Below are 25,471 nucleotides of genomic sequence, written 5' to 3' on the forward strand. Positions count from 1 at the left end.
AATAGCCTCCTGCACTGTAAGATTCTACAACTCAATTAGTCACACATAAAACTCTCTCTGATCAATTCATGCTTATTGCAAAATGCTCAGGCTTTGAGTGTCACACTTCAGCAATATTTGCACTCAATTTTAAATGTGCAACCGGGGAAAGTGACCATGCGGTTGTCAAATATTTGATTTTGTAAACAAAACAACAAGTTAGCAGATTACATATCTAAAATTCTTTATTGCTATTAGTAGCGTACAAAGGTATACATGGAATAACATGAAAGGATGAAGTCAGACTTTGACTTTACAATACAGTAAACAAACAAAACCTTTCAATACGAACCAGTAGTCGCTTATCAAACTAGTCACAACTGTATTCTAATTAGTCCCAATATAAATGTCCAAGGAAAATTACAGTATTTCCTTACCTATCTAAACGATGCAACAAAGCAGCACTGGGTTACCGAACACTACAAAGTTCTAAACAGCGTACAAACTAAGATGCTTAAAAAGATTTTTTTTAAAAAGACATTAATGAAGATTGTTCAGTATTGGTGAACACAAAGGGCCCATTGAACGCATCCCCCCCCCCCTCCAATACAACTGTTCATTTTTGACTAAAGTCATTCATTACTCAATCTTAACATTTTAGTATTTAGAGCAGTTAGCATTTGCTCCATTAAATACATGGTTATTCATGGGAAACTATCACTATCTTGTTAACAGAAAACACTAATACATAAGACTGCAGAAAAAGCATTTCGGTTACAATCAGCCAAGGAACATTAAACGACCACACCAATGCTCTACGAGAATAGCAAAGCAAACATTTTTTTCTCCATTACTGCTGCATTTTTTACAGGTTCAGAATTCATCAAATTATTTCATCCCCATTCTGAAGGTGCTACTGGTTAGTTGGCTCACTTGCCCCTTCCTCCAGATAAGGCTGGACTTCATCTTGTTCTGCTGTTTGCTCTGCCGCTTGCTCTGGCAGCTTTTGTTCCTGCTGCTGCTGCGGTTGCTCCTGAGGATTTTCAAAAGGGTTCTCGCCCTGTGCACAAGCAAGAAACCCAATGGTGAACAACACATTTTTATTATAAAATTATTTTATGGGCAGGGGTGGGGCAATTAAAGGTCGAGCCGCAGGAAAGCAAACAAAGCACTAGGTTTTATTTCTAGAGGGACAGAATTGAAAAGTAGGGAAGTTGTGCTCAGCTTGTATCGAACTTCGCTTAGATCACACTCCAGTATGCTTGCCATTCCGGTTGGCATATTACAAGAAGGATATAGTGGAACTGGAAAGGGTGCAAAGAAGGATGGTATTAGAAATGCCTGGGTATACGTATCAGGAAAAGACAGACAGACTGGGTCTCCTCTCTTTTGAAACAATGGCTGAGGGGTAACCTAATAGAGGCCTTTACAATAGAAATCATCATTTCAATAGTCACCAAGAATCCAATTTGGAATTCATGGAATGATGGCAGATTTAGATAAAACAAAGAGACTCCAGTGGAGTATAAACACCAGCATGGACTGGTTATTCAAACTGCCTCTTTCTGTGCCATATAGAATAGCATCATATATCCGATGTAATTTTGTTTTGAACGCATTCGATTTAGCCATGCAGAAATGATATTACACATGACAAAGTAGCAACCCAAATGGCTCATATTCCATGTCAAATAACATTGAGCTTACGTCATGGGCTAATGTCTCCAACTTGAACTTTGTCCCTTTTACTTCCTCAACCTCCTTTTCCATGCTGCCCTCCAAACCGTGCCACTACATCATTGTGCAGGCATCTATCGATGCTTTGACATCGGCAAAAAACTTGGCAAACAAATGGAAACTCCTTTCCCCTTACCAATGCCACCAAATTAGCTAAACATACCACAGGCTTTACCTAAACCACAGAACAGCACTCAAAGCAAAGTCCTGCTGTGGCCTCTTTCATACTCCTCACCCCTTCCCTTTTTTTGCAAAGATGTCCCACCATACCATGCCACTGCCCTTGACCCCAAGGTAACATACTAACATCTCCTCTGTAACCAGTGAATCAATACGTGAGTGATTTGTGCATTTATATTTCAGCCTTACCTTTAAGAACATATCAAATTTAGCCTTTACAGTTGGGTTGTTGAGCATGCTGCTGGCTGTGAGGAGACTTTCCCTTCTGACCTGGTCATGGTAATTCTGAAATTTGAAGAAGAATTAGCACCAGCAAGAAGGAATATATATATTTTTTTAAATCAGTAGTACAAGTATCGTCAGTAAGGCAACAAAGCCCATGAAGAACAAGAAATGTAAATATTCCTGCTGCACAAGTTACATTGAAGCACCGTGGATTTAACTCTTAAATGATAACAGCCTCTGCCATGTATCAATTTCGGACTAGACCTGTGCCAAACCAAGCCCCCACTTGCCCATCACATCAATCTTTGCCCATATCTGCAATGTATCACTTCCAAAACATTGGTTCCCATTCACAAATTTTTCCACGGCTTATCCACACACTGGGACACTTTACAACTTTACAGAGACTATGCAGGAGTAACTTGTTGTTGGTCAGCTCAAAAGTAGTAAACTGTGCTCATATCAATAACATTTATAGAAATCATAGAATCCCTATAGTGCAGAAGGAGGCCATTTGGCTCATCAAGTCTGCACCGACAACAACCCCACCCAGGCCCCATCCCCGTAACCCCACATATTTACCCCGCTAATCCTTCTCACCTACGCATCCCAGGACACTAAGGGGCAATTTAGCATAGCCAATCCACCTAACCTGCACACCGTTGGACTGTGGGAAGAAACCGGAGCACCCGGAGGAAAATGTGCAAACTCCACACAGACAGTGACCCAAGCCGGGAATTGAACCCAGGTCCCTGGAGCTGTGATGCAGTAGTGCTAATCACTGTGCCACCGTGCCGCCCACTAACTTGCATTAAATTAATGCAAGTTGCAATCTTACCCATAATGGAGGCAGGTTAAAAAATTGGGGAGGTACGTTTTTAAAAAGTAACAACGCTAGTCCCAAATACTTGTCTGTGGAAGCTCCCATTAGATAAAAAAAAATACCTTCTTGCTGTTGGTATGTTCATTGGATTTCAGATGTTGCTGTACAGAGTGAAACAGGAAAGGAATATAGGTATTGCAGACTGCACACTGAACAGCTTCAACTCTTTTCATTTGGTCATCTGGAGCAACTCCTATAAACCAAAAGGAAGGAAATAAAAATACATTTTAATATGTATAATTTCAACATATAAATGTATATCTCTCGACAATTGAACTATTCTAATATTATTAGAATATGATCATTCTAAAACAGCAGATGCTGAAAAGTGATTCCCATTTTGGACTCTCCAATATTAATTTGAAGAATTTAATCGAAGGGTGCACAATTATGTTAAAATTCCTCCCTTCATAAGTGGACGGATTCATGATAAATTCATAAGTTAACGGATGCATTACGTCCAGCTCGCACAATGTTACTTACCTATGAATAATTAGGTCTGTTTTGCATAATACAATGTATGAGATTCATAGTGAAATGCTGCATATTATAAACTGCAAAATGCTACCTGCAAGAAGTCTATCGTATTGCTATTGCAAAGTGGTTGAAACCTGTTTAGCAAATATTTAATTTTCTTCAGAATTTTCATTGATGGCAAAAAAAGTTTGATGCTACAAACATATACGCACACATTATATCCTTATATTCCAGTCTAGTCAATACATATTGAGACCATGAGGAATATATCAGGAGCAATCCAGTCAACAAACACAAATTGGCTACCTGCGCTCTGCAACATTGCACCAGCACAAATCCATCATGTAGCTCGCATTGCTAGAAAGAGGGCAGAAATATCCAGACCCAGTTTAGAGTTATTGTGAAATTGCCACTGGTAGAAGACATCACCCACCCACCCAGCAAACACCTCATCTCAAGGCAGCCGACTTGGATCAACCTGCCTGGACCCATGGCACAACACCAACAGCACAGCCCTGAATCAGCATCTGATTGAGGATTCCACATTGGATATCCCAGGCTTCGGCTTCCCACGTGATGAATGGGTCAAATGGAACAAGTTTCGCACTGGAGTTGGACCCCGCCACAACAATCTCTTCCATTAATGACGCCATGACTCATCCCTGTACAACTGCGGCGAAGTGCAAACCATGGTGCATATAATTGAGAAATGCCCCGACCTGTGCTTCAGTGGTAGTCTCACTGCCCTGCACCAGGCTGACGAGGAGGCTGCCAACTGACTGAAGAATTTCAAATTTGACATCTAGCTGTTCATCAGTGCGTAAACTAGTAGCAGCATTGGATACAAACTTAATTATAACCAAAAAGATAATTCTGAAGTACAATTTACATATTATCCTTGATATATAATCAGGCGGATTTTCAGACAGATTTTGATAAGGTTCCACAAAAAGGCTGTTATACTGTATTTATTAAAGACTTTGATGACAATACACGAAGTCATATATCTAATTCTGCCATTTTTTATGGAAAGGAAACCGTCATGATGGCAGCCATTTGCTGGAATATGATTAATCTGCCCTTTCAGCATGGAGATCGTTACCAATGAAACTTCAATTTTCACATTCTATCCATTCACCTATTTATTATAAATGTTTTAAAAGGCAAATGCCACAGAGCCGTTGTATGATCAACACAGCCACATTATTTTACTAGATAAAGAACTCCACAATAATGTGCATGTGGTGCAATTACTTGAACATCTACAACAGCCAATAACCAGCCATGTCCATCACTATGTCATTCAACCTCACTGTATAGCAAAATGAACTACAATAGTAAAAAAAATAAGGTCCACAATATGTCAACACGTAACCTACCCATCAAAACATCCTTTGAGAGTTTCTGTGCTGGCTCCTTTTGTTCCTGCTGTTGCAATTGTTTACGAGCAGCAATCTTTTTATTCTTGTTGACCATCGATGCCTGAAAAGTAAATTTGCCACAAGATGTTCAAAGTCTTGTTAAAAGACTAACAAAGAAAATTCTATTTTGGATGGGAATATATTTAAATGTCATTAAAATTAATGACCTGGGAGGGATTAAAATCTAGTAATTTGATTAAGAGTTCAGATTAAACTATAAACCACTCAGATGATAGCACTTTCAACTCTAGGGGTTCAGAACATAGAAAATAGGAGTAGGCCATTTGGCCCTCCGATCCAGCTCTGCCATTCATTTTGATCATGGCCGATCAAAATCAAATCCATAACAGTAAGGGTTCAAGCTGCATACCCAATTTTCATCTCATAACCTCAGCTGACATTTAACATAGAGGGAATGCTGCACTGCAAGTCTTCCTGATGTTAAAGATCTCACGCATCCATTCAAGTGAATGCTATAATCTCATGCCATTAATCCAAGAGCAGGAAGTTTTCTGGTGCCCTAGTCCATTTCTCCTCCCAGCCGCATCATCAAAAATATCTCAACAGCGAGTTCAACTTAACGTTGCTTCCACAGCACTGCCTCGGCATTTCAACTGATGCATTTACTGCACTTCTAAAAGTCTGAAGTGGATTGAGAATTTAATGCAAAATGGCAGTATATAAAAGGAAAGTATTACACAGATAGTTCACAATCATGCAAACTTCAAGATGATATCACACCCTCACCATTAAGACTGAACATTTTGTGCTATGTATCTTTCTGAAAGCGCAAACACTACAGCATGCAAGCAACATAAATAAAGCAATGATAGTCTACATATCCGGATGCTCAACTTCACAAACTGCTGTCCAAATTCCATTGTGAATTAAATAGTAAATGTAATCCCATTTCTTCAGCTGGCTTTCCACTTTAAATGAATCAGTATTTCATCCAAAAAATTGCACGTCCATAATAAAAAACTGAGAAAGAGAATCTTCTCCATATTTTATTGAAAAAACCCTGCAGGGTACTAATCAATAGGCAGGCTCAATTTGCACAGTAAACTAGAGCTGTTTAGCAGCGAGGGTATGAATGCCACAGGCTGGACTGTTTCCCCGTTGATTATCACGAAGATCAGTGTAAGAAAATTAAATTACTTAATTCAGTATTCAAGCAGCCCCCTCGTGCCTTGTAGCAGAAAGGAACGCATGAACAAGGCTGTCAGTAACAAATTATGTACTTCTGAAGAAAAGATTTGACAGGAAAACTATAGTGTGTGTGGAATAATGAATACCCAGAAGTTAAAACATGGCAGTGATCTATTCAATACTTACCATAAATCAGAACAAGAAAACAAAACCTATTTTAACTTGGACAAAATATGAACTATTCTTGAAATCATGTTTCAAAATGCCAACTTCTTCAGTTTATATGCACAGGTCAATTCAGTTTTGGGTCTTATGTTAGGCATTAGCCATGATGCTGTACAGTAGTAGGTGAAGGTCTGAGATTTGAGCACACGATCCAGGCTGCCACTTCAAAGAATGTTGCACTGTCGCAGCATTCATATGCCAGCTTTCAGATAAGATGTTAAAAACAAAAACCCATCTGGCCTCTCGGGTGAATATAAAAAATTCCATGGCACTATTCGAAAAGGAGGGGGGTATCCGCCTGGTCTTGGCCAAACTCATCCATCAAACAAAATCACTAGAATCAATTATTCCGGTCATGTGTCTCGCATTTCTGTTTGTGGGACCATGATGTGCATAAATTGGCTGCCATCTATCCCTACATTAAAATAACTAATTGCCTATAAAAAAGCTTTTGGTGATCCTCAGGTTGTGAAAGGCACTACAAAAACGCAAGCCCCATCCTCACGTTGGTTGTGGATGTTGGTGCAGTTTGCACTGCTGATCAATCATGACAATTCACTCCATCAAATTTAAACTGCTTCAAAAAAAACTAATCTCCGACTAGACATTGTAAACTACAAGTGACACGAAATATGATGTAGTACTTGTATGAAAGCAAATCGCAAATCAAGTTAGCCCAACAATATAGAATTGCGTATTGACTGCTACTGGGATTGACATGGGTGTTTTTTTAATTATATGTAAATTCAGTTCAGTTCAAAATTCAAATCACTTTCAAAGAAGCTTACATGAAGAAAGTCAGCAGCTCCTTTTTCAAACTGAATGTTCTTTCCAATGAACTCAAGAGTTTCCTTGTGGTAAGGAGTTTCCAGGTGAGCCTCGATTTCTTGTTCCTCCGTGGTTCGGAATTTACAAAGGGAGCAGGTAAATGCATTCCTAAAAAATAAAAATCGATGCAGGTTTGATTTGATTTATTATTGCCACGTGTATTAGTATATAGTAAAAAGTATTGTTTCTTGCGCACCACACAGAAACGTTGAATTCTATTTGTCTTCCAAAATAGTTCGTTATGGAACGATTTTGGAAAACTGCTTCTCTGCTCCCTCAGTAGGTTCTAACCTCCGCTCTGAACTGGACTTCTTAGGTACAAAGCTGCCTAAACCTAACTCACTTAGAGGGCATAGGTTTAAGGTGAGAGGGGAGAGATACAAAAGGTCTGGAGGGGCAATTTTTTCACACAGAGGGTGGTGAGTGTCTGGAACAAGCTGCCAGAGGTAGTAGTGGAGGTGGATACAATTGTGTCTTTTAAAAAGCATTTAGACAGTTACATGGGTAAGACGGGTATCGAGGGATATGGGCCAAATGCAGGCAATTGTGACTAGCTTTGGGCTTTAAGAAAAAAGGGTGGCATGGACAAGTTGGGCCGAAGGGCCTGTTTGCATGCTTTAAACCTCTATGACTCTATTCCACTACATTCCTAGATGCACAAGTAACTTCACAGGAAAATCACATTAGTAAATTTGGAAGTGGAACGAAAACAATACACACTTTTCTTACACTGGGAAGGGATGAAGCTTAAACCTGCAATCAGACAGTACTGATTTTTTTTTTTAATGCTGCCCACGTCCCCCAGATAGGGATCATGGAATTTTAAGGAGGGCAATGAGAGGCAAGGGCTTCCCTAACTCCTTCCCCATCTCCCACCAAACCCCAGAGCATTTTTACTCATCATCCTTCTGGCCTCCAATAAAATGAACATGATATCTCAATATCTATAAATAACTTAATACAGTCAAGCAGACTGCTGAAACTTCCTCTCCTTTAGCGTTTCTATTGAATTTAAAGTGTAGGTGAAGTGGGGAAAAACATAAAGATGGGTACATAACACATAAAATGGCTGCCTGGCACATAAAAAGTTACCTGGGAGAGAGACATTAAATAGGCACTGACTTTTAGTGCCGACAGCTACTTGAAATTGAAACATACAGGACAGACAGTTATTTAAAGTTAAACATGCAGGGAACAAATACTACAGGAAACAGCCAGGGCTTGAGGCACTTTTAAGATAAGGACAGATCTAGGACAATAAGGACTGATAGAGAGGTTAGCCACAAACGGGAACGGGAATACATAAATGCAGGAAAACCAATTACTGTATGTATAGACTGAAACTAAGTCATTGATAGGGAAAATGTACCCATTCTATGAAACAATGTGATGTTAAAAGCCAATGTCTGTATATGTCTGGCTGTAACAATGTGTTAAACTATCGATCCTACTCAGCTATAACGATGCGCTAAATGGCTAATGTCTGGACTATCCATTGTCTGAAAAGTATAAAAATGAACCACTCGTATTGTATCATTGAGAGAAGGTAGCTGCCTAAAGCACTGCGGAGTGCCAGTGCCTTTTCTCCACGAAGCTTCGTCAAATAAAACTATTGTTGAAACCTCCAAGTCTGACTCCGAAGTGGCAAATTTTCCCACAACAGTAGGCATTTTCTTAGATCCAGATCCAGATGGTACTTGCAGCAGTATGACTGAGTGAGCGCTCTTGGACCCAGGTGTGTAATGACTGAGAGTTCAATTCACGCAGGGAAGACAGGCAAATGGGTTGTCCATTCACCCCAATTGGAGATTTCAACTAAAACCACACAAACAGGCAGCATAATAAATTTCCAAGAAACTTGAACATTTAAAACCTGGGTGATTCTATTTTTGTGCCAGGTTCCAGTATGTTTCCGGGTGCATTTTCAATTAGAACCGGGTTAACAACATACCTGAATTTAAATCCTCTTCACTCCACCATGAAATTTATACAAGTTGGACTTCCCAAAATTTAATAATGTTGTAACACAATTTGTGACATTTATTTTGCTAACAGCTGGCTTTGACAATAAGTTTATTAGTGTCACAAGTAGGCTTACATTCATACTGCAATGAAGTTACTGTGAAAATCCCCTAGTCGCCATTCTCCAGCACCTGTTCGGGTATGCTGAGGGAGAAATTAGCATGACCAATTCACCTAACCCGCACATCTTTGGACTGTGGGAGGAAATCGGAGCACCCGGAGAAAACCCATGCAGACACGGAGCGAACGTGCAAACTCCACACAGATAGTGACCCCAGGCACCACTGTATAGAGTCAGAGTTTTACAGTGCAGAAAAAGGCCCCTTGGCCCGTCGTGTCTGCACCAGTCATCAAACACCTATCCATTCTAATCCCATTTTCCAGCACTTGGTCCATAGCCTTGTACGCTATAGCGTTCCATTTCATTTAACCTTACCGGTAATCCTCTCCGTATTTCTCAGTATTCTTCTCACGTCGACGGCGCTGTTTCTCTCTCCTTGCCTCAAGTTTTTTTTTCTCCTCTTCATCTTCATTCTCAGTTTTCTTTTTACCTTGATGGTGATAAGTTTTTTTTTAATAAAAAAATACTAACGAAAGTAACTACAGACTTTAGGAAGAATTAATTTACTTACCTTCATTTTTGTCAAAGCATTCATATGCATCTGGTTCATATGCATCTTTTGTAAAATCTTCATCCTTGACTTCTCGATCCTGAACCACATTAGTTGCAGTGTTCTGAAAAAGGACAGAAATGAAATAAATAGAAATAACAATAATGAAGTTTGCACGGCTGCAATCTAACTTCATACTTTTCGATTTTATACTTTCTGATAAGCAATAGATTGCTTTTGATTATTTGCAGAGTGTCAGTAATCTCAGGTAAAACATGAGTAAGGTATATTCGCCATAACTCTGGCCAATAATGTACTTTATCTAAACCCAACAAAACCTCTGTAAAACACTTCTGTAGTACATCGCTTTCATATTTAATATTTCATGCAAACCACCCCCCCTACCCCCACCTTTTCAGCATGGCTATCTGTTTATTACCAGATTAAAGACATCTTTATACCATCTAGCAATAAGCACATATCCAAATTTAGTGAGAATTTTACCTGAGCCTTTGTTGTCTTCGTCCCAGCATTGCTAGCCTGAGCCTTGGCCACTGAAATAAATTGAAACAGATAATTTTCTGTCGTTAAAGTAGCTTGGTACATTAACACCAAACCATAATACACACATTTATGACTCAATGGACAGTAGCAAAGCAATGCCTGATAATTAAAAATTTCAGTCTGAAGAATTATTAGTTTCATTATGAAGTATGACATGCACTTCAGGTTAGTGTAAAAACTTTTCCAAATATTGATGCTTTATACTACCCTCAATTATACTTTATTGAAAACATTAAATAATCAGTGCGCTTACTACATTACACGGTGGCCCTCTTCATAATACACAGCACACCGGAGTATAAGGACTATAAGTTTCCAATTTTAGAATAAGGGAACCTTACTTTTGAAGTATTACTATAATTATTATTTTGTTTGAGTTGATCTGGAACATACTACAGCAATAGCAGCAGCAGTCCTCAAAGTGGTTTGATTAACAGCAAATTGTTTCGGGCAGGTCTGGAGGTGGACAGGAATGGCCTGTTAAGCCCACCTTCATCATTTTGTTAGAAGTAATTAGAAAAATTACCCCATGTAAGTCATAGGAAAAAAATGGGATTTTTGAAACATTGGGGCGATTTTCAACCAGCGTTCACCGTCAGAGGGTTGAAAATTCGGGGAAAATCAGGAAATGCGATTCATTCCAGAGTTCCGTGATTTCCACACCCCTTACTGGTGACGTAGCAAGGTTCACAAAGGGCAAGAGCCTAATTTAAATATATTTTAATATATTTGATCATCATCAACCACAACCCCCACCCCAATATAGTCTCCTCGCTATATTTTCAAACCTCGCTAACGTTTACAACAGGTTCACCCAGATGTGAACCTGTTGTGGGATCCCTCTGAGGTCGCAAAACTGAGTATAGGCCCCGGGGGAGAGGTACATGTCCGGCACTGCGTCTTTACAAGCTGTTGGTGGGGGTAGATGCTGGTGATGACTGTTGGTTAGGGGTGGGCCAGGGGTTGGGAATGTGTGTGGTGTGGGGGAGAGAGAGATGCTCGTGTATATCAGCATTGTTGGGGGGGGGGGGGGGGGGTGTTCTTAAGCGCCCCAATCTCAACACAGCCCTTACTGGTGTGTTAGGTCCCACCCCTCAAAATAATGACCTGAAACACATCCTCAGTCTTTTTTTTTAAACAAAGTGCCATGTTATCTGGAGAGAAAACCTGCCCGTTTCTCTGGAAACGTGCCAGTTTTCAGTCAGATCCTGACACTTTGCCATTTTGTTGGTAAGATTCCGCCCTCCTTTTACCAGCAAATTGGACAATATGGGTAATGGTTTTGAGGGGCTTTCACACCCACAGCTCTCAAAGCCAGCAGAGAAACGCGCTGGGTTTTCTCTGTCTCCGTTTCAGATGGTCGCAGCTTGCAAGGAAATGAAATGGATCAAGAAGGAAGCTTGAAGAGAATAACTCTAATAATCCCATTTCTTTTCTTATAGGACCATAGGACTGTTCATGGCAGATCAATGAACTTTGTTCCATTTCTGGGAAAATCTAATACATTCACAGCTCGCAAACTGTGCACACTAACTGCAATTTGTTCCAATTTTACCTCTGCCATTTCAATGAGAAATTAAACTTTTACTAAAAGTTGCCCGATATCTAAGTAGGCAAATTACACTCTGTGATCTAGCAATAACACAAAGATCAGAAAAATTTGACTTAAAGATTAGGTGGATTCGTCAGGGGGATTAGCAGGGTAAATACATGGGGTTACGTGGATAAGGCCTGGGATTGTGGTCGATTCGGCCCATCGAGCCTGCATGGCCTCCTTCTGCAAATGTAGGTATCTATGATTCTATGAAACCCTGGTCTCCATTGTGTTACCCGGACGGGGCAATGAGCTGAGTGACAGCAGTGTCCTTGGAAAGTTGGGGCCAATTTTTACACAACATTGTGAATAATTATGGATTTTTGGGCAGACATTTGGGGGTTGATTTTACACCAGATTGACTTACTCACAAAACCTACTGGGTTTGTGTTGGTAGCATTGAGAGAAGCGAGCATTCTGCATAAGGCGATGCATCAGTACTTACCAGCTGCTTTGAGTGCTTTTTCAGCAGCGGCCACTTTCTGTTTCTTGATTGCAGCTTTGTTGGCTTGTGCCCCTTTCCTTTTCATGCCCCTTCCAACATTTGATGAAAATCCACCTCTGTTGTATGACAGACCACTCCCAGACCTCGAGAACATATCTAAGTCTGATAGCTGTAATGTATTTTAAAAACCAAGCACAAATGTTACAAAGCTGGCCATAAACATATCTAAATGTTCAAACAAGTCAACCTAGTCAATATGTCTAAATCTAACTGAACTCTGTGAAAGTTTACAAAGCTAATCCTAAAAAAAAATAATTTCTCAAAAATCAAGCATGCACTTAACCAGTTGCAAGTCATGCAAACTTTGCCTTGTAGCGACAAACTTTGTGGAGATAAATTTCACTGTAATTTCAATACATGTTTGGAATATTATTACTACTCTTCAACATGCTTACCATTGGAACTATCTAACCCATTAGGATTTACCCATATTCATTGCCCTTAAAGATTGTTAGTGCTCAGAATTAATGTAGAAATTCCGTTCCCACTCCTCATAGATACATTAAATATTACCATTTCCTGTTAACTTCTTCCTCATCTCCCCTTTAAAATGACAATACCCAGGTCCTAGTTATACAATGAAACTATGCGCAATGATTCAGCTTTTGAATCTATATTGAGTAGTGATGTTTAAAATGCCACCTAAAACTCAACCTGAAGATGATCATTAGATCACAGGTCACATTTTAAAAAATTTTGTAATGACTGGAACAGCTCTGCACATCATTCAAGCCATAATTTGGGATACTACCTTAAGCCTTCAGTGCAACAGAATTGCTACAGGACCTCATTGTCCTATGAGGATAATTTTAATTCAGGAAAGTAGGCAGCTGCTAACAGAGGGCTGGTTTTGAAAGTCATTCATTCATGATATTAAAGCAGCAGAAGGTATACAAGAACTAGTGAATAGAATAGAAAAAGACCTAAATGTACTCAAATCTTCCATGTGTTTGAAAGGAAATATTAGAATGCAAAATAATCTTCGGATGAGTGTAACTACAGCATTTGAAAACAGCCCTTAAATTAACAGTACAACACAATGTGCATCCAAAATTCCAAATTTGAGGACAATCAGCAAAAAACCTCCGAAAAAGTCTAATAATTCTTAAAAACTTTCAAAAAGTGCAAATCCCACAGGTTTACAAATATTCTCTTGTGTAACTGCATTTTGACTTCATGCTGTAAGAAAGTACATCTGTACACATCACTCCGCATTCTTTGGGGGTGGAGAAAAGAAAAATCGCATCATCTTCTTTGGTCTCCCAGGGTCACACCAGCTGTTGACTGGATACCTTTGGAGCAGTTTCTGCTGTGAACAAAGAGGCGCAGGGAGAATTACGTTCCCCACTCAGCCTCAGGAGATACACAACCGGAGCCAAGGGGGGAAAAAAAAAACAAGAAAGGCAAAATAGCTAACCTTGTTAAAATTAGATCAGTTTGTTTATAAAGGAATGGACATGTGGTACATCGATGTTTCACATATGCTAATTTAGATGTGAATCATAGCAGATGAAGAGGCCATGTATAAAATTACTCAAATCTCATTAATTTGAATAAATGACTATCTGCACCCAAAGCTTGATTTTTGATGTCCTGAATTACTTAAATTTTGCTAGACTGCATTAACATAGTATTTTATCATTTAACTAATTTGCATACATTGACAAAACTGACTTCTTGGGACTAATTATGCTGCATCTGTATATTTGATAGATTATTCAAGAATGTTTGCTTGACTGTCCCTAATTTGAATCTCTTTCATTAGCTGTGTGCTGTAGTTGAGGTAAAAATGAATTATTTGATTTGTGAAGAGTTGTTTTCAAATGCTGTTGCCCAAGATTATTTTTGTGTTCTAATACTCACTTTGATAATTGCATGCATATTTTGGCCGAATAGATTTTTGCTGTTCTATTCACTAGCTTAGTGCTGATGCAAACGGGACAATTTTGCTCTCATCAATAAACAGGGGGGAAGCAAAAAAAAAACCCTAAAATTGCCATTTCAAAAGTGTATAACTTCTGCAGGAGAATATTTTAAAACATCACTGGATGGTTACAGCATGCTTTGTAACTAAACAAATTACTGGCATTTCAACACTGCTTTTATTCTCCTGACATTCATCAGGAGGGAATAAAAACACAAACCTGAACCGACTGCTATATTCCAATTTTCTGGTGAAAAGCATGATGTAATCTTCTAACACCCCAGGCGTCAAGTAAATTATTTCAATCAGCCAGTGTTGCCTCATCAGAAAATGAAGCGATGTTTAATGTTGTAAATGCATCTTTCTACAGTTTTCCTAGTCTCATTGGAAGTTAAGTGATCCCACTTAGTTGGGCAATGGCTGATACAGGTCTCATGAGCCCCATGTGGCTCTTCTGCTGCTCAAGGACTCTTGGATTTTGTGGCTGCGGCACTTGTTTTCTACTTTAGAGTGCTCTGCACACAATTGTTTTGCAGAAGCACATACCACAGGTGCAGAGCTACAGTCTAGGGGAGAGAGGCCACGACTGCAAGTGAGACTGGCAATTTCTCCTTGGGGAGAATAGCAGCAGCATGAACAGAAATATATTAAACAAGTCGCCAAGTCGAGAAGTTGGTGGCTTGTTATCGATCAAGGATGTGATGATTTTATTTCCACTGCTAATAAGGGTAACGGAGTGAGAAGTTTCAGTGCTAATGGTGAAATATTTAAAAGCATTGCAATGTCAAGAGCTATTCAGCTACATTCTTCAAAAGAGGGAAATGAAATTGGTTGTAAAATTTAGAAGTCTTGTTTTGTAAGTAGAAATATTTCCATTGGTACCAGCTGCTTCGCTCCTGCCCAGAATGATGTACCAGTTCTACAGAGTTGAGAGAACACAACAAATGGGATGACATCCCACTGGGTAGATGCTGAGGGATGCTACCCCTTATGGGGGAACCTAAAACAAGGGGTCAGAGTTTCAAAATAAGGGGTCTCCCATTTAGGATGGAGGCGAGAGGAATTTCTTCTCTCAGAGGATCATTAGGAATTCTCTTGCACTGCAAGCAGTGGAGGCTAGATCATTGAATATATTCACAGCTGAGTTAGGCTTGATTGGCAAGGGTGTCAAGGTTCATTTGGGGGCAGGTTCCTCAAAAGTGCAGCAGCCATGATCTTACAGTGCAGCAGGCTCGAGGGGCCAAATGGCTTACTTCTGTTCCCATTTCTAATATTCTTATAGGTTTGCTGTGTAAGCATACAATGTTTGTTGCTGGCTGAAGATATGAAATTGAACATGGGCTGAAAATAACATTTTAACTGTTTACCATGTGGAAAACACTTCAGCAAAACAATGCATAGGCTGAAACATCTGGGAAAACATTCACTTTACTAAATCACAAAAGGCTAGTACACAAGTACAGCGTGTAATTAGGAGAGCCAATAAGATTGATATCCTGTATTGTGAGGGGCATTGGCAAGACCACATCTGAAGTTTTGTACTGTATTGGTCTCCTTATTTAAGGAAAGATGTAAAGGTGTTAGAAGCAGTTCAGAGAAGGTTTAATAGACTAATACTGAGAACGGGCAGGTTGTGTTATGTGGAAAGTCTGAACAGGTTAGATTTGTATCCACTAGACATCAAGACAACTTGATCGGAACCTTTAAGATCCTGTGGGGTATTGACAGGGTGGTTGTGGAGAGAATGTTTCCTCTTGTCGGAAAACCTAGAACCAGGAGTCACTGCTTAAAAACAAGGTGTTGCTGTTTTCAGACGGAGATGAGGAGATTATTTCCTCTTGGATGGCTGAATGTTATCGGAACAACTTCCTCTAAAAGGCAGTGGAAGCAGTCTTTGAATATTTTTGATTAACAAAGGGGTGGAAGGTTATCGGGGGTAGACAGGAATGTGGAGTTGAGGTTACAATCCGATCAGCCATGATCTTATTGACGAGCAGAGCAGGCTTGAGGGGTTGAGTAACCTACTCCTGCTCCTAATTCATATGCTTGTATGTACTAACAATGCATAACATAGCCAATGTGTTGGTTAACTTGCACGTGAATCATTTCTGTGGTTGTGGTATAGCTAAAGTTAATGGACATTCAGAGCTGGAAAAGGTTTGTCTAAAACCAGAAAGCCCACTGATTCAGATTTTGGCATCAGATGTAACTATGATACTGGCAAATAGCAGTCCAGTGTAGAGTAGTTACAAAGCATAGTTTAAGACATCCAGTGATAGCAAAAGAATACAGCATGAATGACCAAACATTTTAACCACTTAACTTTATCCACTGTGAATACTATTAGAAAACATTCTGCAGTACACTAAAATCTAAGCATCTAAACGATGTAGAACACTTCCCAAAATCACAAACGTGTATATTTTATATTTAGTATACACTCATTTAGATGGAGGTCACTTGCATCAAATAAGAACGATTAAACTAATCCTCAATAACCATTTAATTATAAAAATACACAAGTCTACTATGGGCTTTCAAGGCACATTGTGCGCACATCCTCTGAGAAATCTAAACATGTTCTTGGCACTGCTTTTCATGTTTTCACCCAATTGTGTGTGTTTTATGGAGAATTGCTGCAAAATCAAATTTGCCATCAAATATAAATATAAAATATAAACGTTTACAACTTTCAGAAAAAAGTGTTACATCAACTTGGAAATATTCAAATTCATTTATTTTAAATAAGTGAATAGCCCGTCTCCATCACTGTCATAATTATCGGCCCTACCCTCTCCCTACCAGAAAATAGCTTTCTATTCCCAAAGGTTACATTTATCAATCTAATCATTTGCAAGATACCAGAAAGGGGGCATTGGTCATTCTGATTATCACCATAAATCATATCGTATGTGTTTTCATGCACACAATGAGCACAGAATAACTTTTCCTTAAGGGTTTAGTTAAGCAGTGGGTTGGAGCACAGCTCCAGCAATCCTGCTCCAGGATTCAGATCAGAGGGTAAACCTTTAAAGAAATAAAGATAGGTATGGGCACACCAGATGGCCGAATCTGATCCAAGATCATCCCGAGCAAATCAAGCCTGGCGTTAAAACTAAACCGGCACTGGGCATTTTCTTTCAAAGTGTTCTCAGACATGGAACAAGTCTTAAGAATTGTGCTGAATTCAGCACAATTTCCAAATCTACCTGACCATGGTGGATGGATGTAAGAGCCAAAACAACCACAAGGTCCACCTGCAACCAAGCCTTCCACTTCACCTACGAGAATGCTGGTGAATTGGCAGAGTTATCACTTAAGACTGCCTCACGTATGAAAGCTGGTGCAGCAACATTTTTTCAGACTTAAGTTCAGAGGAAATTTTACTGCAACCCAATGCTCTTGAGAATATGTTTAATTTTCAATTACCGAAAATCCCAGCAGCGGAGATTATATTCCAAAATTTGAGGGGCTTCAGTACGGAAAGTGGTAAGAATAGCAACTCGAAACAGTTTTACTGTTTGAAAAGAGTCCAAAATTAATACCTACTGTTAACGAAAATCAATTCACTTTTAAAACATTGTATTAACTGTGCTATCAATCAATTGTTTTAGTTCATGTGAATAATTTATTTTCCCTCACTAGCAAAATAATGCTAGTGACCAGAAAAGTTAATTTTGTACCCTTTATAAAAAGGTGGCAAGGGAATAGAATCTCAAAGATTCTGTACTTACTTCTCTGCCTCGACCTCTGCCTCCTCCTTGTCCTCCCAGAATCGAAAGGGATCCGCCTCCATAATCGTTGCCAGTATAAGCAAGCATTCCCCTCCCCCGAGAGCCTACAGATGAAGGCTTCGAAAGGAGTGAAGAAAAGCTGCTGTAGGAAGAGTAACTTCCTCTTCCTGTTCCTGTTTCCGTATCAGCCCACACCCTAGGCATTGAACTTGAATGTGTGTAGGTGTCATCCCAGTTAGACCTGCCATTATCATATAACCGGCTCTGGCTTCTACCTTCATAAGGGTCAAGGTATTGATCACCGAAATTCCTGTAGGAGCTCTCGGATCGATCAGGATAGCTATCCCCAAAGCGACTTCGTCCTGGTTCATGTAAATCGTAGCCAGATCTATACAGATCACGGCCATCCAGAGCAGACCTGGAGTCATGCGACTCATAAGGTCCAAACCTGGAAAAATTGCACAGTAAGGAAACCGGTAAAGTTACCAGTGACATACAATAAAAACCAGAACAAAACACTGTTTACCTGCTAAAAAGGGTTCAAATATTCATTCCCTTTTTTGTAGGTATATATTCTTGTTGACGTATATATAAATTATATACAGCATTAGTTAAAATATTAAATGTGCTATGAAAATAAGTTTTCAAACTCAAAAGGTAGCATTTACCTTGATCACCTTAAATTAAAAAGACAGTCCGTGATTTCGAACTGTTCTTTTATGTTTATTTTTCCTGCATTAAGTCCTTTTCATATTGAAACCATTAGGCAATACAGTTACTGCCGAGAGTATTAAATGTTGAGCATTTAATATACAAGTCGCTACTTTCCTTTTTAAATGAGCATGAAAACTTATTTACAGTAATAAAGTTAACGCATTTCAGTAAAATGATAAAAACCTACCTACAATGAAAGCAAGTTAGCAAGAATCATAAGCAGCTAACCTTTAGAATATTGTCCGAATTCTTTATACAAAATTATGCATATATTTGCATTAAAGTTCTTTTTGTAAAAAAATTACATTCTTTGAACAAGTATCCAGAGCATTTTTCTTTTTTATGCAAAAGGAACGTAACCCATTTAGTTTTCATATCTGCAGCAATTTAGCATGGAAATTCCAGGATTATGATTGATATAGCTTCTGTAGTTTCTGAAATCATCAGTATATTTATATGTTGTGGATTTGTTGACATCTTCCGAGAGTAAAAAGCCAGACTTTCCAGGTCAACTCAATGATCTTATCATCTGCACCTTAGTGCAGAAACAGTTTATTCGGAATATACATTGGTAAACTTATTCTCCGAGGGTTATTTCAGCCCTTTTAAAAAAATTCATGGGATGTGGGCAGTGCCGACTCGGCCAGCATTTATGGGCAATCCTAAATTGCCTGTCAGAAACAACCTGATTTATCACTTATGAAGCATTTTAAGAATCAGCGTCAAAAGGAAAGCTTACAAATCCTTTCACATATAAGCATACAGAATGATGACCCAGATCCTACATAAAAACTGCAAGTATTACTAGCTATCATAGCCAGATAGTTTAGGAATTGGGTTCTGAAATTCAAGTAGGGTTCAAGTATGTATGAACTCTGTGAAATATGGGGATGTGGTGGGGTATATCAAGCTCTTTCAATTACTATCACAATGGAAACAAATTAAAACATGCTACCGTGCAAAGGGACCTGGGGGTCCTTGTGCATGAGACGCAAAAGCCCAGTCTGCAGGTACAACAGGTGATCAAGAAGGCAAATGGGATGTTGGCCTATATTGCGAGGGGGATAGAATATAAAAGCAGGGATGTCTTGATGCACCTGTACAGGGCATTGGTGAGGCCGCAGCTGGAATACTGTGTGCAGTATTGGTCCCCTTATATGAGGAAGGATATATTGGCATTGGAGGGAGTGCAGAGAAGGTTCACCAGGTTGATACCGGAGATGAGGGGTTTGGATTATGAGGAGAGGCTGAGGAGATTGGGTTTGTACTCGTTGGAGTTTAGAAGGATGAGGGGGGATCTTATGGAGACTTATAAGATAATGCGGGGGCTGGATAGGGTGGAGGCGGAGAGATTCTTTCCACTTAGTAAGGAAGTTAAAACTAGAGGACACAGCCTCAAAATAAAGGGGGGTCGGTTTAAGACAGAGTTGAGGAGGAACTTCTTCTCCCAGAGGGTGGTGAATCTCTGGAATTCTCTGCCCACTGAGGTGGTGGAGGCTACCTCGCTGAATATGTTTAAAGCGCGGATGGATGGATTCCTGATCGGTAAGGGAATTAAGGGTTATGGGGATCAGGCGGGTAAGTGGTACTGATCCACGTCAGATCAGCCATGATCTTATTGAATGGCGGGGCAGGCTCGAGGGGCTAGATGGCCTACTCCTGCTCCTATTTCTTATGTTCTTATGTTCTAATTCCGAAAGCAATGCCGAGACAGCAAGCCTCAATTCCAGCTTTGGAAGCGTATAGTCTAACACCTCTACTTTCACCCTCTCACTGGGGCTGGGGCATCGTCAGCAAGTTCAGCATTTATTGCCCAACCCCAGGAATGAGAATCTAGTGGTGAACTGCCTTCCTGAAATACTGCAGCCCATGGTGCAAGTACATCCACAGTGCTGAGAGACAAAGACCCCCAGTGACAGTGAAGGAACAGCAATCTGGTTCCGAGTCAGGAGGTTTAACAAAGTAGTTATATTTTCAGCGGGGCTTCATGCCCACTGGAAACACAATTAAAGGCGAGCTTTGAGTAAAAACATAAATGCTCATTAGGGAAAGAACTTTATTGTCTCCTCTGTCTGAGTTACGTTTGAAGCCATTTCCATTGTACTTCCAACACCACAGTGTTCAGACATTTTAATTTGCTATCTCCATTAAGGATCAAGCAAATTCAATGCGAGATGTGCTTTTTCATGTGATCCTCTCAATTTCTTCACGACAACATTGGCAAGTGTTTGTGCTCATTAGGTGTTGGGAGAATGGAAAGCTTTTGCAAGTTTCCGATAAAATTAGTGATATTTCATTTTTTTTCTAAATAATCTAAAGCCACAGAAGTATTTGCCCCTCTGTAAGGAACTCTGCTTAACCATCTCATCATCAGAATTGTCATTGTACTGTTACCCAAGAATGAGAAATATCTTCCGAAAATAACCCATCATGCCCGGAAATTAAATAGTATTTCTCTGAATTTGAGAGTTTTTATTTTGTCTGCAGACTACATAATCAGGAGACTTTACAGCTTACTATAAGAGCTGAGATTTTCTCTCTCCACCCACCTCCCCAGGTTATATTTCAATCTACAATCAGAAATGTGTCACTTTAAAATATACCTTTAATGTTGGTTATGCTGGCTTTGGTGACCAATGACCAACTTCTCCTGGGGTTTAATCTAAAAAAACTCACTCACTAAACCCAATAGGACAATGAAATAATTAAATCACACCTATTCCGCTTTGGTTAAAATGCCAGGAAATTTTCAAAAGTCTAATTAGCAGCTACCACTGGAATAAATCAACCACTGCAGTAGAAAGCAGGCCAATGCAATTGCCTTAGAAATGAAGTAATTGTGCCCAGTTATGAATTTTTAAAGGCAACTTGCCTGGTTGACTTGACCTTATCGGAGCTCCAGCATGGATTTGAAATGTGTAATTAGTTGAATACACTTTCCTTAGCATTGAATTAAAATTCTGCAGCATGACTCTAAAGATACATTATAAGTGACTAGGATCGCTTCACCTACCTTTCATTCCTACTAGGATAAGATTCCAGGAAAGACCTGGAGTTCCCATAAGAGCTACGCTCATAGTCACCACTCATCATACCTTTAATTGAAAGAAAAAACAAAGTTAAACTTTTCAGTTGAGCACTCATTAAAATGAATATTTACATTTAACAGTTAACTGATGAAATATTTAACAGACCAATCACTTGCAGCATTCAAAAATAAATGGCTGAGTTGGGCATCAAGGCAAAAGGGAGACAAAAATGATCAAAATGCAAGCAACAGCTGACTGGGAGAGCTGGATTGGATTAGTGAATACTTCTCATTTTCTTTGTATTAACGCACATGCATTCAGCTTAAATCCCCATCGTGTTCACTCTGTGGATAAATATAGAACATAACATGATCATACAGACATGTGGCCCCAGGTTCAACACTTGTTCTCTACTGAATTGGCTGAGCTCTGAGAGCTAGAGAGTTCACTAACATGCACTCTTCGGACTTCAGTGTGAACCACAAGCAAGCAACAACATGAATCATGCTTGCCACCTGAAAAATTTGAGACACCTGACTTTTAAAAAGGACTCTCAGATATTGGCACCCATTTCCCACCAATACCAGCCTCTTGTCCATTCTGGCAGCTTTCTACACACCTCCAGTTCCTGCCCAAGGCAACTGCGGTAAACTGTGAACACATATTCCCTATTTTGCAAACTATCTGAATTTTCTTACACAACATGCAGCAGTACGATTAATGTATTCAAAATGCTAACTGCCCAAGTGAAACCAGAAGATTACCATATGTGTGCAACCATTTATTAAAAGAAGCATTTTGGAAACTTTCTTGACAGAAGTCTACCTTTAGAAGAAAGAAATCGGGAAGACTCCATTCTTATTGGCCTAACAAAGCAATGGTATTCTTAATGGGGACGGCATAGTGGTTAGCATTGCCACTTCATAGCGCCAGGAACGCAGGTTCAATTTTGGCTTTGGGTCACTCTGCGTGGAATCTGCACATTCTCCCCGTGTCTGCGTGGGTTTCCTCTGGGTGCTCTGGTTTCCTCCCACAGTCCAAAGACATGCAGGTTAGGTTGACTGTCCATGCTAAATTGACCCTAGTGTCAGGGGGATTAGCAGGGTAAATATGTGGGGTTAGAGGAATAGGGCATGGGTGGAATCGTGGTCGGTGCACTCGATGGGCTGAATGGCCTCCTTCTGCACTGTAGGGATTCTATGATTAATGACCTGATCACATTTTAAACTACTATTTAGCTGAAACATTTCAGAATGCTTACACAAATATTAAAAATGGAAATGGTCAACATTTGGGCAGCTCCGTACACAAGATCGTATTTTAAACCTTCAATTCTTCCATAGGATGCGACTATTTTCCCAGCACAGTTTGCTCTCGAAGAGATGCCCCTCGATTTACTCAAATGGAACCAAGTTAGAAAAACACATACTCTATGGGCATCCTACCATGTAATCCGCACTGAACACGAAACCAGAAGCACTACTTTTATTTTATAAACTATGTTTTTAATGCTACAGGAGGCTAGTCTGCTTCATAGCTGATGAAAGATCATTGGCCCGAGTTGTTAACTCAGTTTCTCTCTCCAGATGACTGCCTGACCTGCTGAATATCGTAGTAAGAGTTTTAACAACACCAGGTTAAAGTCCAACAGGTTTATTTGGTAGCAAATTTTGTGTCTCTGTATGCCCTGTTTGAGAGCAGATATCCACTCCATCTGACGAAGGAGCAGCGCTCCGAAAGCTAATGGCATTTGCTACCAAATAAACCTGTTGGACTTTAACCTGTTGTTAAAACTCTTACTGTGTTTACCCCAGTCCAGCGCCGGCATCTCCACATCATGGCTGCTGAATTTCTCCAGCACCTTTCGTTTTCATTTCAGATTTCCAGCATCTGTAGTATTTTGTTTTTGCCTAATTGCTCCGTTGCCTCTACCCCAGGTGGGCCCAATTTGGTGGTCACAGTGCAAATTTTCTATTCATATTTTAGACCACATATATGCTGCCCCCCTGCCACTTTTCACCAATCATGCCCACTTTCTCCTTGATAAATGCATTTCTTGAGTCAAGCTTATTGCAACTGAAATGTAAGACTTGACATTAATATTCTCCATGCTGAATATTTTTCAAAACCTGCAAAACCCTGAAGTAATAAGAGCTAGACCTTTTGATTTTTATCAAAAATTCACCCGCTCAAGCAGTCACAAATAATTGTACTCAACAGACTTAATCACAAATTACTGCTTAAGCTATTCATTTCAGGAAATTCATTTGCTGCTAAGGCGGGAGCCTGGGATTTACGTTCTCCGATTGAAAAACATATAATAATTAAGGCAGAGACTCGTGTAGTCAGAAAATAAGGAATCAATGCTTCAGGACAAACTTCAAAGTTCCACATCTTCACAGGATATGATAATCATGAGCAATCCCAGGGAGATTTCAAGATATTAAATTCATTTTTCAGCTGTCTAAGAGATGTGCCCAAACTCCTGAGTTGATACTTGATTGTGTCTTACATCTAGATTGCATTTTTCACCTGCCCATAATTTAAATTTTGCTTGCAAATCTGATAGCAGTGAGAAATGCTGCACGCCAGATCGACTGCAGCCCCAACCAGAATAAGCAAATGTTAGGTTTTTACAAGACTAAACACCGATTTGAACAATGGTGTAAAGCTGGTAGCAGTGGCCGGGTTTACCCAGCGATTTAACTGGAAAGGCTCACCAGCCAGCACATGTAAAAAATAAAAGTAGCCGATTTGCTACTGCCAGTTAAAAGTTGAAGCCATACTCATGTTTTGTTCTTAATTTTGACGAAGCCCTGTCCATCACGCAAACCAGCCAACCCGCCCCCCCCCCCCCCCCCCCCCCCACCGATCCATCAACTCTGTTTACACTTCCTCTTGCCTCAGAAAAGCAGCCGGCATAATCAAGGGCCCACACACCCTGGACACACACACTCACTTTTTTCCCCGTCAGGAAAAAGATGCACAATTCTGAGGTCACGTCTCAACTAACTCGAGAGCAGCTTCTTCCCTGCTGCCATCAGACTTTTGAATGGACCTACCTTATATTAAGTTGATCTTTCTCTACACCCCAGATATGACTGTAACACTACATTCCGCACCCTCTCCTTTCTTTCTCTATGAACGGTATGCTTATCTGAATATCGTGCAAGAAATAATACTTTTCACTGTGTACCAATACACGTGACAATAATAAAATCAAATATTAGAGAATTAGGAACAGCTCTGATGAAGGGTCATCCAGACTCAAAATGTCGGCTCTATTCTCTCTCCACAGATGCTGTCAGACTTGCTGAGATTTTCCAGCATTTTATGTTTTTGTTTGTTTTCAGATTCCAGTATCCACAGCATTTTGCTTTAATCTTAGAGAATTGGGAGCATGCCAATTTTAGTAACCTTTCAGTTTGCCTTTTACAACTTTCCCTAAAGGCATTGATAAAGAAACGTATTCGCCGAATAATGCAATTTTGCGATTTCTGTGACACCTATTGCATCAAGTTCTGCAATGGAAGACTGAACACTAATCAAATACCGTGTTGCCTTAACTAATTTTGTAAACTGCAAGAAAATAAAATAGCACAAATACACTTCAGACTTTAACATGCAACACACCACAGAAACTATGCTACAGGGTTCAACTTCTGATTTG

At 39.7% G+C, this 25,471-nt stretch overlaps 1 protein-coding gene across 1 annotated transcript in view; it reads right to left on the reverse strand.

Annotated features, from left to right (window-relative positions):
• Window positions 1-206: 206 nt before the first annotated feature.
• Window positions 207-25,471, reverse strand: part of znf326 (zinc finger protein 326) — a 33,931-nt gene continuing 8,666 nt past the window's right edge. The window contains exons 3-13 of the mRNA XM_078218902.1: window positions 21,786-21,867; window positions 18,059-18,506; window positions 12,341-12,509; window positions 10,242-10,291; window positions 9,759-9,861; window positions 9,563-9,677; window positions 7,065-7,212; window positions 4,861-4,963; window positions 3,067-3,197; window positions 2,086-2,181; window positions 207-1,039 (exon numbers count right to left, since the gene is read on the reverse strand). Of these exons, the coding sequence (XP_078075028.1) occupies window positions 893-1,039; window positions 2,086-2,181; window positions 3,067-3,197; window positions 4,861-4,963; window positions 7,065-7,212; window positions 9,563-9,677; window positions 9,759-9,861; window positions 10,242-10,291; window positions 12,341-12,509; window positions 18,059-18,506; window positions 21,786-21,867 (1,592 nt within the window). The 3' untranslated portion in view covers window positions 207-892. The remainder of the gene's footprint in view (window positions 1,040-2,085; window positions 2,182-3,066; window positions 3,198-4,860; window positions 4,964-7,064; window positions 7,213-9,562; window positions 9,678-9,758; window positions 9,862-10,241; window positions 10,292-12,340; window positions 12,510-18,058; window positions 18,507-21,785; window positions 21,868-25,471) is intronic.

Source organism: Mustelus asterias, chromosome 8, assembly GCF_964213995.1.
Source record: "Mustelus asterias chromosome 8, sMusAst1.hap1.1, whole genome shotgun sequence".
Lineage (NCBI taxonomy): Eukaryota > Metazoa > Chordata > Chondrichthyes > Carcharhiniformes > Triakidae > Mustelus > Mustelus asterias.